The following is a 17,789-nucleotide window of genomic DNA, read 5'->3' on the forward strand; positions in this document are numbered from 1 at the left end:
TTAATATAATAGAAGATTAGAAAAAGAATATAGTAAACAGGTGTCTGACCATTAAAAAGAAGGGGGAAAGCAACCTTAAAACCTGCATCCAAATTGTCTATCAAGAGACAAAAAAAAAAAAAAATCCATTCTCTCCTACAGAAAATACTTTCTTTCCTGAATGGGATTAGGACTAGACTGACTGAGTTGAAAGCAATGGTGGGCCTGTGTCTTTTCAAACATCACAAAACATACAATCATAGACCCATTTAGGTTGGAAAAGGCCCCTAAGATCCTTGAGTCCAACCACAAACCCAGCACTGGCAACTCACCACTAAATCTAAACATTCCATCTATACACTTCTCTGGGCAAGTTAATTCAATGCTTGACAACCCTTTCCGTGTAGAACCTTTACCTAATACCCAACATAAACCTCCACTGGCACAACTAAATCCCATACCTTGAGCTGAAAATTTAACTGTTGCTTTCTGTATTTTCATTATTTTTTTCACCTTAAAAAAAAAAAAAACAAAAAAAAAAAAAACCAAAAAAAAAAAAGACAATACAGAAAATTTCCTCATCCAGAGCTCCCAAAATTGAGAAAGAGGCATAAACCACAAAAGAATGGGTGGAAACACTTCCAGGATATGCAAACAAGAACCTATATCTAATGCAAATGTTGAAACAAAGTGCATATATTCTAAAATATGAAAAGTGCATTTATTTCTTAAATTAATTTAAAGTACCCAGAGAGAGCCATAAAGATACTTCTACTACTACTTCTACTAGAGAGAATGTTAAAGACATAGTCTTGGCAAAAATTAGTGATGATACAGAAAAGAATAATATGATATTAAAACATATCTTAGACATCTCTTTTGTTAATTATCTGGCATAATAAAGAAAACATCTAAAGAAATTCTATTTAAATGATTCCTTCTTGGAATGGTTTGTTTTGGACCATATAAAAGGAAGTTTTAATCAAACACAGAAAAAAAATTATACTTGAGATATTAAGTAACAGTGATAAAACCAGAATTAACTTTAGTTCTTAGAGCAGCAGTGATATAAAATATCTAAAATAAAAAATTAGCCTAAGATATGACATTTCAGAAAACAGTTAAAACCAAAACAAAAATGAAACTTATACCAAAAATAACAGGACTCATATAATATAAAATTAACTTAAATCCTTGTATTACTAGCTGGAAGCTAAATAAACACATGATACTAATCATAACTATTTCTGGATATTGAAGAATCAGGCAAATGAATTTTAAAAACTCCACTGGCAAAGCAAAAAGAGTCTTGGACCCTTTTTTTTTTTTTGCATTAAGCAGAAACCTTTTCAAAAGAAACAAATGGCCCATTGAGGCCAACAGAAGAGAATCAGTCATGAACATGAACTGAGGGGGATTTGGCACTTGACCAAGTTATGATGAGGTAAATAGTTAGCATGAATGCCTCTGAATTTAGTAAATTTATCCTCAAATTGACAACAATGTGGCAAAGTTAGTTTAATTTATATTTTCAGCAGGCTGGAAATGTGCACTTAGATGCCATATGATTTGTTAAACCACTGGAAACTCTTCCTGAGCCCTGCATGTATGAATTGCAAAGTTAACATCAAATCTGAAGAATCTGTAGACAAACCCCAAAACAGGGAAGTTGTCTACAGAAGGATCCATGTACAGAAGGATCCATCCAATGCTACTTTAGAAGAAATGAGCAACTGAACATTTGCTTTGTTCTTCATCACAATAATTTAATCAAATACTTTTTCAAGATGTACTTGTTTCAAATAATGATGATAAACCTCTGTCCTAGAGAAAAAGTATCATTTATAGCCACTGATAATGTGTGAAGTTTTTAGTATTCATTGGTATTCATAAAAAAAAAAAAAAAAAAAAAAAAAAAAAAAAAAAAAAGGAATTTTGACAGCTTGGAAGCTCTTATAATCGCAGATGAGATTTTCCAAAAAAACACGTCATATATCCAGAAATAAGTGCAAAGCTCTTTCAATTTACTGTCCATTTTTTCCAGTATTTGAAAAGATTTAAAAAGATTTTGTTTCCAAGAATTTTCAAAACATGGGCCTTCAAAGAAAAATGTTGTCACTCAATTTGTTAAAATGGCAGTTATCACTAAATCAGTTCATATGAAATTTCTGAATTAAATATTCCTCTGTGAACAAAACTAAGCATTATTGTGGAGTCTAAAATTGAAAGACAACAGCCATTTACTTTTTCAAAGCATTGCTACTGTTTCTGACAACTGAGATAGGACAAGGCTCATTTTAACATTCCTAAACTATCTGTAAAATTGAAGTTAATTAACAGTATCTAGATAAACATTACAAAAGAACAAATGGCAGCAGCTTAAGGAAAAATTTGGTTTCATCAGCACACCAGAATTTTTGGAATGCATTTACAGCACAATCAATACAAGGAAAAAGGTTAATTTATCTAACTTAGTATCTCAAAGCACTTTAAATAAAATACTTCACTTAAACTTTAGAGATTACAGATAAAAAAAAACCTGCTTGCTAGCAAAGCATATAACGATTTATTACTAGTTTATCAGTCTGAGCTGAGAATGACATGACCTAAGATAATACAAAGTAAATACAGAATGTTTTTTTTATTACTCCTGAAGCAGAATGTGCTCAGATACCCATGGACTGTATTTTTTAGCTTGCTTGTCTAATGCATTTTTCAACTGCCAGCCTGATTCTTCTTTTCTTGAAATTTTCATGTTAGCAAGTCATTTGGGAAAAGATTGCCAATACTGATGTAGTGGGTTTGATTTAGGTTAGATGAAGCCCCATCTCATCTACCTCAGTTATGTGGTCTTCTCTAAACATCAGTGCAAATGTTTATCTAGTGAAGACTCTCATCTTTCAGTCATATAGAATTTATATGGTCTTTTTTCCCCAGTGTTCTCTTCCTTTAGCATTATATTGATCTGGGACACTTCCATCATTCCTTGGCTTCTTGCTTTAATATTCCAGAAATCACCACATGTACATTGCCAAGACTCCCCTGGGAATAAAAGCATGTCAAAATCCTAGAGGGAAGGGCTAGGGTAATAATTCTAACCCATTTGAAAGCAAGTAGTAGCACAGAAAATAGCTTCCAAGCACTCAGTTATTGCACTGGCTTCAATTACTGTCAAAGGCAAAAAACTTCAAAACAAAACTCCATGTTTTTTTATTAATTTTATTTCACTTAATACTTAAAAATACAGACTTAGTGCCTTTAATTCATTAAATAAGAAAATACCTTCAGGGTAAATCATCATTGGATACCATGTGGATTTCACAGGAACAGCTACCTGCAACACAGGAGACTGAAATTTCCATGGGAACTATTGGAAAAGATAATTACGTTGCCACTGAAATGACAGTAGTTTTCTGACTTCTCTACAGAATTATCAGCTTGGAAGGACCAAAAGAGAGGAATGATTTATCACAGTAAAAAATATTGTGATGCAAACAAGTCTAATTTCCACAGAAAATCAGGTGTTCTGGAGCACTCTGCTAATTGGTGATACAATCCTTGTTCCCTAAGACACATGAGATCCCACTGACCAATTTTAAATCCTGTGGAAAAAGAGAGAGTAGTACAAGAAGCTTAAAAAAATATCAAGTTTTTCCAAGTTTCCTGAAGGTCAGCAGCTGAGAAATAGAAATATTCCATTAGTGCCTTAAAGGAGAACAAAATAATTAGAAAACTAATACAATTAGCAGGCAAATTAATTGTCAGTTAGCACATGCAAACTAATTGGTCAACAAGCCCATGCAGAAACAAATTATACCTCTGCTATTTCTGGCCCACCTAGGGAGCCAAATAAGTGTTTATTGAATAAAAAGAGTTGAAGAAATACTGTTGAAGGTTCCATGAGAGGGATATAGCTGCTCTGAGACCTTAGTGCCTGGGATGCCCTTATATCTGCAGTAGGGAAACATTAGGAATGAGGAAAATGATTATGACTTTGGAAGAATTAAATGATTTAATAAAAAGTGAAGATAGTAAAAAAGCTAGTAATAAAGAAAATAACATCTCAGACTATTTCAGTAGAGGAAAGAAGAGAAAAAAACCCAAGGAACATGTGAAATAAGGATATGGGAATATAGAATCCATCCTTCATTTTCCAAATTTATCTTCTTTAATGATAGCCTGCTATTGAGGCATGTCTTTGTTCATATGCCTCATTGCCAGTGTCACACTACTCAAAGGTATTTCAATCTCATGAGCTAAAACAATAGGTAGTTAGAAGGAAGTTTTAGTCTCCATGTAGGTTGTATAATTCTACTGGGAAGCAAATTATGAGGTTTAGCAAGACTTAAATACATCCCAGGAGCTTGCTGAAAGTTTTCCATAAAATTTCAGATGAATCCAGATTTCTCAAATCTAATTGATGATCACACATTATTGGTGATCAAATAAACCTATCAAAAAACCTCTCAGTGAAATAAAAGGCTTTGACTTTCCAAAAACAAAAGAGTTTAATTAAAAAAAAAAAAATTTGGTTTAAAGAAAAGTTTCATAGGTACGATAACTTCTGTAAGCATCACATCAGATCTCTGGATTTCACCATCCAAGATAGACACCAACCATCAGTTGTGAGGTCTTCATTTGGGTTCACCTTCTATATTTTCAGCAGGTATGAAGTCTTTTTAAGGATTAAAAATCAGTATATGTTTAAATTAGGAACTGATGGGTTAAAAGCAAGTCTTGTCCAATCGACAGCATTAAGATCAGCACAGCTTTAAAATGCAATTATGGAACCTGCTCTCACGACCTACCTCCACACTCTAATGCTCTCAAATGCATTTTTAAAAGTCTGTAAACAATTCTGTAGGGAGTAAGCAGTATCAGCATTGTTACAATTCCTGTGAAACCAACTGCAGGACTCAAAATGCCAACAGAAACACGTTCTCTCCCTGTGCTACTGTGATGTGTTTGCAACCATAATTATGGTGCTCAGGTGGATGCTGTAACAGCTAACCTCTGCCATCAAAATTAAAATGTCTGGCAAAAGCAGACCTTGAAGGCTGAAGGACCAAACACTTATAAAGCAAAACCACTGAGACAAAATTCACACAGAAATCAACACCTGTAGAAACTTATCACCGTGCTGTGAACAGCTGAATGCAGAGGCCAAACCACTCCAACGAGACTGAAGGCAGGCTACAGTCCTGCATATAATGGATGACTAATTCAGAAATCTCTGGAGCACCTTTTCATCATAGGTGAGAAACCTACTTTCTGCATGTTAATTTACAGTATAGACCATTTAAAATCTAAAACATGCTAAGACATGACAAGTTTAACTCTCAGATTTTCCCCATGGGTCCTGCAACACTCCTAGGTACTGGTATCACATATCAGGAAATGTCAATATCTCTGTTACCTTTCAACAATCCCAAGGTAAAGCATTTCTATGCTGCTATCAAATTCACAGCACACTTCGGGAGCTGTTTCACAAGAATGTACAAACACTAATCATTATTATTTTCAGATCTCCATGCTGTACTTTTTTTTCTTTGTTTTACTCTTAAATTAAAAGTACAAGGAGTTTTCAACAGCCCAGACGTCTAATTTTACAGCTCAAGGATTTTAGTACTATTACACATAAAAGCAGTAAATGCGAAACCACAAAAAAGAAAAAAAAAAATCCATTAGCCTGATATTATGAAGTAATCTTACATTTTCTAAGAAAGTAAGGGGTTGTTCCATGTCAAGAAAATTACAGAGACCACATATAGCACTCGTAAAATTTATTCCACAATTCTAAATGACATGTACCCACACATATTACAATGCTCTATAAAAGCCTCAAAGAAGCATCTTCTGGAAATACCATTTTCCTTATGACAAAGGAGGACAGTAAGTTGTAATTGTCAAGATTTTCCATAAGTGATTAACTGGAGAATAAAATAGAAAGTGAAATTTTACACATAAATCAAAATTTTCAAAATTTCAAGTTGCTTTGTAGGGTCTGGAGTATGGGCAAAATAGAACAACTTTTGTCATGATTGATTTTAATGGATCACTGCAGGGATGGCACCAAAGAATCCATGCCATAGATTTCAATCTTGCAAACAAACCTCAACTTTCAGTCAAAGAAGCAATTTGTATAATTAAAAGTACACACATAAGATTAAAAACTTATAGAACCAAAGCTTCAGGATACAGTCTTTAAGGCCACTTTGTGTGCTTGCATCTAAAATTCAGCACATTTTGTGTGCTTGTATCTAACCTCCAGCAGTTTTTTACGGCTTCTTTGCTAAGGAGTAGCTGAGCTATTGCAGACAGCTGTGGGTGGCTCACCTATTTCATACAAAAGTACATCAATTTAGCTTAAACTGTTCTGAAAGCTGCTTAACCTAAACATGTCAGGCTTAATCTAAATCAGCATATTGTGCATGGAAGCAGGTGCAGAGCATATCAGTCATTACTATGGTCCAGAGACAATTGTGTCCAGCAGCCCTGGGAGCAACTTACACTGCTCAGGTCACTGCTCAAATGCCTACACCTCCATCCTCTTATTCCAGACCATTACTACATCAAAGACACACTACTTAGGAAAAATATCTTCACTTATAATTTATCCAGGCAATAGTACTGCAGCTTGTAAACTCTGCAGTAAGTCATTCTCACACAAAGTGTTTTACCCTTACATGTAAAACATGCTAGACCCATCATCAGATATTCTTCCCAAATTCATCTTACTTACTTTTATTGAAATGTAAGGACTCTGCTTTAAGCTGACCACCATTCCCCCTCTAAACTCAACAGAGACAGAAATACACCTCTAGGTGAAACACAATGTGCAAATGGATCACTTATTTCAGAGAGTAAGGTCAGGAGCAAGGAATATCCTCACAACTTTGTAGTCACAAAAGTTTGTGGGAGGTTTGCTATTGTAATTAGTGAAATAAGGTCTCTGTTCAATTTTTGCATTACTTATTCTGGTTTTGTAATAAACGTTTAATATATTTAGCAGCAGAATTTAAGGACAGTATACTGCATTCTGAGCCATTGTTGGAGAAACACTCTTTACTGTAACTTTGACTTCTAAATGTGAAGCATTTTATTTACAAGAACTCAATTCTTCTAGAAATTAAACAACCCACTGCAGAGCTTGAAATCACAGAAGCTGCAGTCACTCAACAAGGAATACTATGGAATCAGGAAAGTGCTTGGGACTGTTTACAGCCTAGTTATGAGCTATAATAAGTGCTGAACCTGCTGAATACTTTAACATCTTCTCAGTAGTGTGTTTAGAAATGACTGCTATCCCAGATGCTTGTGTAACCTGAAAATATGCAGGAGGACATGGCCATGCCTAAGATAAGCAGAGAAGAGAGAATAATGACTTACTGCGTGTAAACACGGGCACGTAAAGACAAGACATTTTCTCAGCAACAACATTAATAAAAACAAGATCTCCAAGACAGCTTATGTCTTTCTGGGCTCCCCGACAGCACATATTTTCAAGCTTTGCATCATAACATTCTCAACCAACTAAGATGAAATATTTAATATATAAAGGAATGGGTTTATTTTCCTTTACTCTTGGCTTTTACCACACACCCACAGGAGAGCACTTAGCTTAATCATAAATAAAGAGTTGCAGGAGCTCATGGAATTGAGCAACACTTGCTAACCTTTAGCTTTCTGGATGAAAAATGACCTTCAGCAATGACCCCAGTGAATAGTGCTATCTGGAATAATTCCTTCACATCAAGAAACCTATTATTTTGCTATTATTAAGTTTTAGTAGCACTGCTGGGAGAAACCATCTGTTAAAAGAGAAACAAGGTACTAACCCTTAGGTATGTGGGGACTGTTTTTTTCTGCAATCAGTTTAAGGCACTTTTCATTCATTTTGTACAATTTCCTTTCACCAGTGTCAGGAAGATCAGAATAAGAAAAGACCAAAATCTTTGTGGTGTTTATTGCACATCAACAAATAAAAGATATATTTACAGCTGCATTCACCGCTTTACTAGGCCTATTAAACAAATGTGTTGTAAGAAAGAGCTTATAAAGCAAACTTAGCAACAGTAAAAACCCCATTGTTTGACTCCCCACAGAAGCTTCAATTGCTTCACAGTATGAAGTCAGGAATCCTTTAGATGAAAATAAACACAGAAGAAGTAGAGAACAGATACATTAAGGATGTGAAGAGGAGTTAAATCTTCTTTCACTGAATGCCTAGTCCCTTGGCTTAGAGAATTTGGGGGGGGGGGGGGGGGGAAGAAAAAAAAAGACCTATCATCATGTCAGAGGTGTCTAGCATGGGTTGAGAATTTATGTTTACGTGTAAATATATTTTTGGGGATTTAAAAAAAATAGAAATAGAAGGCAAACTGCAAATGCTGAACAAGCAAATCTCCTAAAACCTGAAATTCTTCATTACTGATGTAGTAAAAAACTCTAGCAACATGATTTCACAAAGACCATAAACAACCTTTTTTCATATCTATTCCTGCCAAATCACAGTCTGAAGAGTACTGTATATTGCCTGTCATCAAATTCTTATAAATAATGAACATCTTTTGCTCAGGCCAAAGAGATAGGAGAAGCTGTCAGTGATATTTTTGTATTTTTCCCAATTTTGGCTACTAGACATTTTTTGGTTGAGTTTAGTTTTTTTATTTTCATTTTATTTTTCATTAATGACATTTTTTGCCTTTAATTTTTTCTGTATTTTGACATTAAATAGTCATAAAGATCCTTTGAATAATATTGCAATAGGTACCACAAAGCAGACAAGTCTCATGCTTCTCATATAATCTTCTTTGACTAGAAAGTTTCCTTCACAATTAGCAATTTCTGATATGAAAATTCAACCAAGAATGGTAATATAATTTTTGACTGTTACATGTGTATGTCAAACTAGGCTTTGCCATTTGACCATTAGAAGGTTTCTTTTGCATTGACTTTGTAACATGGAGAAGTTTACAAAACCAGTTTTTAATCCATTCCTTGATACTGGAGGTCTAAGTACCAAGAGCCAACCAGTAGTAGGCAGGTGAGTTACAGAAGGTGCTGTGGCACCGTGCTTCCGCATGGAAAAGCAAAGGCAACACGATGGAGTGTTGCTGCTTCCTGGTACACAGAATTGGTTCTGTTCTCGTGGAGTTTACGAGGGAAAAGGTTGGCACTTCCACAGGGCAAATGAAGTTTCAGTCTGAAACACAACACTGCATTCAGGAACAAATCTTAGATCATTACATGTAACTGGAGGACTCTTGTTGACTTTTAATAAGAGCTGAGCAGATTCTGATTGACAGAAGTGGCAATAAAGCACACCAAGTACTCTAGCGAGACAGCATAGACATGACATAAACAACTGCCAATTCTCTGCTTTCACCTGAGACTAATAAAAAGTAATTTAAAGATGAGATTCAACTTTTATTTCATCAAAAATTATTTTGCAGCTACATGAGTGAACCAAGTTTAGCAGCTATTGGCTGCACACACAGGCTGGGTGTCATGCCAGGGCCAAGATGTTTGGCAGGCGTCCCTGTGACAACTTTGTGGTTGCAGACCTCCTGTACATACTTGCACAGAAACTGTAAAAGGAACCTTTGACATGCCATTACATTCTGGAGGTCCTCTGAATTTCAGGTAAAATAAGAAGGAGTAGACTAGAAGAGGAACAAAGATTTGTTACTAGGATTTTACATTCACCAAGAGCAGTGCAGCTAAACAGTACATTTGGATGCTTGATTGTAATGTGCTGCAATTTACAAATCCTTTGAAGAGGTCTAGCATCAAAATGCCACAAAGAACCCCTGAGAAAAACCAGAGAAACCACTCCTTCTGTTTGTAACACTGTGTCTTAAAAAATGAAAAAAGCCCACCAAACAAAATTTATCTTAAAATACTTTTTTGCTTGGGTGATTTTTATAAGTATGAAAATCATCACAGGGTAAGAAAAAACTGAATACATAATGGAACATTCCTGCTTTACATTGTTTTTAAAGGGGAAAAAATAGTCTTTTGACTGCTATAAAACAGTTTGCCAAAGGGATGCAGCATGAGTAAAAGCATATCAATTTATAGCTTAAACTGAGAAGAAAATGCTTAGAGGAAAAGCACGTTGAAGTCAGCTTTCAATTGAAGTCATTAACAAGGAGAAATCTCTCTTCCAAAATAAGAATTTGTAGCCTTGAGGGTGATCAGAAGAACCAAGATCAAGGGAAAAATGGAATTTGTCAATGTGAGATACAAACATTGGTTTTAAAATTGCGCTCTGAGGGAATCATGATGGTTTCCTTTGTTTTAATATAAACAGTAGGCTCAGTAGATTCAGTTCCTCAAACTTGGTGAATCTTGGTGATGACAATTTAAATTTTTCACCAATTTAAAGATAGAGTTTATTTTTAAAACTCATCCAATATTGATTCTTCAAAATTATTTAAACCCTTTCATAAGAGGAGTTTGAAATTATGGCTAAAGTACTACACATTTTTATAATGCAATATTTTCATTCTTTTTCAACATGCTCTTTCATGTTTCATTCTGAATCCTTAACTGATTTAAATAAATGCCAAACATTAACTAACCAACACAAAACATTTTAAATAATGTACTCAAGAGGACTTTTTTCCCCCTGTAAAACAAAGATTGTTATCTTTATCCCTACAGGCTATGAATTTCTTCAAGAAATGACGATTTTTGTAATTATACTGTCTGCATGCTATAATTTCATCATATTTGCCTGGCTACAAGAAGAAAACCAGAGCAGGAGTTTTAATAATATATAAATTTCCACTGTACACTTTTAGTATACCTATTGATCAAAAGTTTCTCAAAAGGCCTGACACAGATGCTCACCCTTGTACACCATCCTGTAAATCATGCAAATAGCATTAATCCTGTTTTACTTTAAGCAAAATATAACGCCTGCTTTCAGTGAAATAATGATGAGTACGATATCTGATGAAGAGTTTAAAATAGCAGATGGTGTTATCACTTTGAAAGCAGGGAGTTAGCTGCAGAGAAGCAGCAACATGCAGGATATTCTGGTCTTGCACCTTCAGATAGTACTTAGTTCTTTAAAGCAGGAACAGGAAAGTGATTGATGTTAGGCTGCAAACAGTCTGCTCCTTGCATCCCCGGAATGGCACTTATCACATCAGAGCTCTGCTACAGCAATACTTACAGCAGCCTTTGTCAACAAAATGCAGTTATGAAAGGAACTAGCACAAATTCTCTGCCAAAAAATTCCGGTCTCAGTGAGCAAATCTCTCTAGGATTACTTGTAAGCACTCCAGAACTTCCTAGCAGTCACCTTTTGTGATATGGATAGATAATAAACCTGAATCTTGTCCTAAATGTTGGTAGATAATCAGTTGCCTATCCAGTGGGAAGTGCAAAACTCTCCTCTCTGCCTTATAAGTGGCCTAGAGATGCTTGTACGTCTTTGCCTAAGATATTTCTAAGTTGACATTGAGTTATACATGGCCTCAAGAATTATAAAATATTACTCATCACATGTTTTTTCCAAAAATCTGTAATTCTGGTTATCAGCCCTTATACCCTAGCACATTTACTTGTGGAGCCATAATGTAAACCATTAGTTTCCAAACCCTTGGAATTTTACTGCTCTTTAATTCAATGTAAGAAATACAAAAAACTTCAGTCTGTTATATATATATACACACACACACACATATTTTACAGATACATTTATATGTATCTGTATTGTTTTGCAGATATATTTATATGTATATATGTGTGTGTGAATACATATACAATATCCTCTACTTTTTTTGTACATAGATCTCTCTGGACTATATGTAAGCAAAGAACACAAGTCAGTTCCTTATCCTGGTACAAAGTCAAGGTGATTTATATAAAGCATGAATTAACATCTTTATTGAATTTGAACTTGCTTTGGTAGGAAAACTACTATTTCCTAGTCAATCAAAGCTAGTGAAAGCTGTTAAAAATAGAAAACATTTTCATGTATGAAATTGAACTAATCATGATTCAGCTCTGGGTTATGTGACTAGTCATTAATTAGCCATGATTTAAGTGGCCAGTTGATTACTAATTAAAAATACTATACTTTTATGAAACATATTTGCCTACTTTAGAATTTGGAAATAACATTCTAAATATTCCCTACATTTTTGTTACTGAATGTAGTTGTTAGCCCCTGAGTAAATTTTACTGCCCTCTAGCTAGAAAATAGAGTAAGATATCATGGATAAACATGGTGAAACTCTTAGTCTTAATTATAATAAATTCTAAATTGCAAATATCAGGAATATTAAAGTAGGTGTGTTCAAACTGCAGTTCCTGCAAATGGCAATGAAACATTTTTTCTGCTGTAACAGACCTCAGCAGCCCTCCAGGATGACTAGTCAGCCCTAAAAAATCTAAATTCTTCTACATTAAATGTTTTATATTACACATTTTACATATTAAAATCTGACTATGAACATGGAGAGCATCAGTTTTTGTCTGCAACATTTCATCTCCCCCTTCCTTAGCTGTATGTTACTATTTGAAATATTTGTGCTTGGAGAATACATTTTTTTAACCCAGATGATTTCCTTCTAAGTTCAGTCTGCTCCTTCTGCCTGCTGCAGCTTGACCCTGCTGTAGAAAGTTGCAAGCAGTTCCAACAACAGGTAAAAAGACATATTTCAATGGGTAAGGCAGGCACAGCCACTACTCCAACACACTTTTTCCAGACAAGAGCAGTGTCCAGCGCATAGCTATACAACCTGAGGTCAGGTAATGCCAAAACCCCCCATGTTACTCAAGAAAATGTAGTGACAAACCAGAAAACAGATCCCTCAAGATGTGCAAAGTTCTGGACGTAACTGCATCAGACCCCGTTGCAGCAACAGAACTGTACAGACCACTCTAAAGGCTCAACATCTCATTTTCATACTGCATTACCTTTGTTCTTTACCATAATTATGAACTAGGAAGAAAAAAACCCATCCCAAACCAATTAGAAATACAAAGAAAACCATGCATAATGCTTGAATTAGACAATTACGTCCTTCATGTGCCTTTCAGGCCCACATGTTTCCAGTGTAGCTCTGTCAGGCTTATAAAAATATATCCCTCCTGTCCTCTGGAAACTCAATCCATTTCAATCTGTAATGTAAATAGTTTCTTTTTAACACGCAGTGTGTGCTGATTTCACCTTAATTATATATTTCCCATTGCGAGAACTCAAACTGTGGGATACTGGGAAAGAATTTAACCAGCAGCCTATAAAGAATAGGGGCTGAAGCTTAGCTTCCATAAACACCTCATTAGCCAGAGCCTGTACTGTATGTAAAATGAGCTAATGACTTTTAAATGAAGTTGTCAACCTATAACCTAATAATGTGGAAATCTATTTCTCTATAATAGTAACAAGATATAACACATTTTTATCTCTACAAATCAACATGAAGTTATTGGAGTACACAGATCTTGGTTGGTCATCTTCAAACATTGATCTTTAGTGCAATCATAACACTAATACCACGAGTGGTACTGATTGCAGTATAAATTTCCTAATGGACACAAGATGATGGTGTGAGGTAAACACCTTCAAGTTCTGGATATAAACCTATCTCAACTTACTAAAAATGAAGTTAGAACCATAAAATGACTACTAGGTGGTTATAGGATCAATCACATCTGATAAAGAAATGGCCAGATTCCCATTTGAGTTTACTGTGAATGAAGACCATCATCTGCCTTAGCAAAAATCACCATTACAGTTTGCATTGACTTGACAGGTTTAACAGTAGTTCATGAACGCAGGACTTTCATTAAACTCCCACTGAAGCAGAGTAAATGGCCATGGAGTCAAACAGAGGTTGCACAATATATCCCTTAATTGGCAGGGGGATTGTGGTATTCCTATCCATCAGGCGACCCCTCTGCAAGGGTTAGGACCTGATCTTGTTGCTGTGGGTTTGGACACATGTGTGCACTGCAGGTGAAAGTCTGGTTTGCTGTGAGAGCAAAAGGTTCCCATTCACTGTCAGACCACTAACTCACTTTCACTGAGCACCACCCTAAAAGTGATTTAAAGAGATCATTTGTGAATTTATAAAAATCAAAAAAGACTCTTAATTCTTGCAAGAGTTCTCTTGACTCTAAAGAAACAAGACTTTAAAATGGACTGATTTTAAACATCCTTCCATTAAAAAAAAAAATAAAAGTCTGATGTTCATAACCTTATCATACCCATCACAGAAGCTTTTAACTTTCCAGTCAGCACTGGCCTATCTTGCAAGGGCCTGGATCCCAATTAGCCACCAACATCTGCAGTTCCAAAGGGAGGTAGTCAGCAGGCCTGCTGACTTCCATGTTGCAGGGTCTTTGCAGTGAATTTTTTATCTGAGGCTGCAGCTACTCCACACTGAAAATTTGCACATATGGGCTTCATCCTCTGTGCCACAGCAACAACTCACAGGACAGGCTGAAGCACCTTCATACAGAGGGTGCACGACCACCTCTTTGTAACTACCCCAACCTCCCTGGTACCCACAGCAGCCTTTCTCTGCAGCAAATGCAATTAAGATGAGGGTCCCTGCTGCTGTTCCTGTTTGATTAGCGAGGACAGCAGTGACATTTGCTCATTGTCTTCATGCTTGGTCGCTACATTCTTTTGGCTGGGAGGGCTGCAGTGGCTGTTCCCAGGGTGGCAGGCAGGTATGCCATTTCCACCCCTTGGCTGGGGATATGTGGTCAGGCACTCCCTGACTGCAACGCTGCTTGTAAAATCAGCCACATTTCCTAAGGGTAAAAAAATGTGACCGGGTATTGTACAATGTGAAATATAACATGGTGATGTGTGTGACTGTGGTAGGGAATTTATGAGGACAGATCTTTCTGTGTTGTTGGATCTGAGGGAACTGCCATCAGGCAGGTAAGGTTTGGCCCTCTGTGAGAAATGGATGTTTTAAGATCTCTTTGAAGGTATCAGAGTTATGATGTGTTATGGCCAAATTACTGGCTCAGTGCTGAAAAGAGAAGTAGTATGCAGTGAAATGTACACTAGTTCCGACCGCTGGAAAGCAATTACTACTACAAGTGAGCAGAGAAGCAGTTAATAGTCACAGCACCATAGTGGGGAGCTTTGCCAAATTTTTCAGCTAAGCCAAAGTCCTGAACCAACATAATACTTGGTCTATTTGTCTCATTTACTGTGCTCTTCTCATCCCCCTTACTCCATCAGAAGCAAACAACATCAATAACAATTATAGCCCTAGAGTTACATCTAGAAATAAATCAATATTCAAATGCACATTTTCAACAATAAGAGATGTGAAAGGATTTTACAATCAGCATTTGGCTCTCATTCCTACTGTACTCTGAAACTATAGGTTAAAAGAAAAGTGGTTTATATGTTAAAAGGGGTCATATAATTTATTTCATTCAGAGCAATTAATTGTTTACTTACAAGACAGCTTTCCATGAAAAATACTTCTTTTTCTAAAACATTTCATAGCCCTATAAAAGCAAACCCCATTTCTTATAGCTTCCGAGCAAGACTTTCAGACCAATTATCCTATTCAGCTTCTCCCTTCCTTATAATTGGTAATTTAGCTTGCTATATAAAACACAATTAAACCTTGTTAAGAGAAAAGCTGTATACACATGGAGCTCTAGATGCTGCTAATTCTTAAAACATAGCCATTCTTAAAACAGGTATTATAATGTACTTCACCCTGATATAGCTTAGTTATCATAACTTAGTTATCATTGCATAACCATTGAAGTGTTCTTGAGTAAATTGGAATTTGCTCATTCCCAACTATGTCAGCAAAAAAGCATTTTGTTTTCATCTGTGCCTAAGAGGTAATATCCAAACATTATTGATTGGTCAATCACCACTTTATTTGCACAATTACATTTCTTTCTCCTATTGCAATGACCATCTGTCATACCTGTCTATGTATATAATCTACAAATGTATGTCCTGCTGCAGAGAACTCAAATGCCATGGTTGTGCACAGGTATTTTATACATATACAGGATTAAACCCAAATCATAGGGAAGAATTTAAATCACATGCAGTCCAGAACAGAACAGAGACATTTAAGGAGGTAAGGAAAAATGATTCAGCTTTCAGGTAACTGAAATTTAAATAATTTTAAGCAAAAAATAAAACTTATAAGTATTCTACATAAATATATCAGGAAAAATAACATTTTTCCTTTGGGTAACTCAGTTAAACAGCAAGCAGACTTACATTGGCAGGTACTCATTTTAATTATAGTGTGATGACACTTGCTAGTTTAGAAAATGAATCATATGGTTGCACAGGAATTCAGTCCTTTTGCCTTGGCTATATTTGTAGACAGATAGAATTCTAAAAGTGAAACAGACATTTAATTGTTCAAGGGTTACATGATGCACATTTATTCAGCAGTAATTTCAGGTTATCTTCTCCATTTCTTTCCCTCTTATTAAGAGACCTGACAGCCTTCTTAGAGCACGGAGAGTAAGAGAGAATGGCATGCAAATCTAACACACTTTCAGGTAGAAGAATATTTCAGTAGTCTAAAATCATCACTGCAAGTATCTTAAGTCTTCCAGAATTCAGTAGACTTAATCTAGGATGCAGTTTAGCACAAGGAAACAATTCACAAGATTTCTGAACAGGAACATTTTACTCTATCAAAGGACCATAATTTAATCCTGATGCAATACATTCAGTGAAGGCAATGAACTTGCACAGTACAAAGTCTTTAAAAACCTGGCACACTGACCTACCTTTATGTGACAGACGTAACCTTGGCTGCCTTGTATCTGCTGCGTGACATCCAGCCGGTAGCTCTAGTAACAAGCCATACAGTGCCAGGATTAGAAGGTCCTGAGCAGATGCCATCCTGCCCAAGATAAATTTCTTGCTCTCTTCACTGACCTGCTGCTGTTTGTTTGTTGTTTTGCTGGGGTGTTTTTAAGGCTCCAACTTCCACTTCCACTTTGCCAGTGCAGTTAGATGTGTCTCTTTGGTCAGTTTGTGGGGTGTCTCTGTGGGAAATTCAATGTTCATCAGAGCAGCACACAGCCTCAGCTAGCCATTTGTCAAGCTGTGCAAATGTCATGTAAAAATATTCCCTCCCTAGGACAATTGTTTATAAAGTGCAAGGACATTCCAAGGCGTTACTCTGCAGTGTTGTGTCTTGAGCTGTCTTTAGTAACTCTGCCAGTGGATTCAGGAAGAAGCCGTATTTTCAGTCCCTCCTGCAAGGCAATTCATTCAGAGAAGGAGGGAGGGAGGGAAAAAAAAAAAAAAAACACACACACACGGAAAAAAGGAGAAAGCACCCTCCTCCTTGGTGCTCCTCAGAACTCAGCCCCTTGCTCTGACTTGCCAAACAGCTAGTTTTAATTCACCTTTCACCTTTGCTAATTAAAAACAAGAAGTGCCATTCCCTCCTGGAGTTGCAGGATCCACCCAGCGGGAAGCCGGGCTGTCAGGCTGCTGTATTCACTGGGAAAGTTCAGGGAGGGTTTAGGCAATGTACAGTCCTAGCTGCTTCTAGGAAGCGTTTTAATCCACGTGCCGTGCACTGATTCCTCAATTGCTTTGTGGTTTCGTGTTGTAAAACGCCAGGAGAAGGGTCAGAATTCCTCCTTCCTTCCCTTTCAAAAAGTCATTTCAGCTTTTGTTCCCAGCTCAGTTTTAGAGGAGGATCAACCCTTGCATTAACTATTTAAGTACGTTATCACTTAGTGTCGTTAAACAGCATGCTCCTAAGTGGATCAGGGTAAAAAGAGTATAGCTGTATACATTTCCTCACTTTAAAGAAAAA

At 36.2% G+C, this 17,789-nt stretch overlaps 1 protein-coding gene across 1 annotated transcript in view; it reads right to left on the bottom strand.

Moving 5' to 3' along the window:
- The window catches only part of SEMA3E (semaphorin 3E), a 125,691-nt gene extending 108,537 nt beyond the window's left edge, over positions 1-17,154 (bottom strand). The window contains exon 1 of the mRNA XM_041413378.1: positions 16,744-17,154. Within this exon, the coding sequence (XP_041269312.1) occupies positions 16,744-16,858 (115 nt within the window). The 5' untranslated portion in view covers positions 16,859-17,154. The remainder of the gene's footprint in view (positions 1-16,743) is intronic.
- Between the last annotated feature and the right edge of the window lie 635 nt (positions 17,155-17,789).

This window comes from Onychostruthus taczanowskii, unplaced genomic scaffold (genome assembly GCF_017590055.1).
Source record: "Onychostruthus taczanowskii isolate IOZ18803 unplaced genomic scaffold, ASM1759005v1 scaffold41, whole genome shotgun sequence".
Taxonomy (NCBI): Eukaryota; Metazoa; Chordata; class Aves; order Passeriformes; family Passeridae; genus Onychostruthus; species Onychostruthus taczanowskii.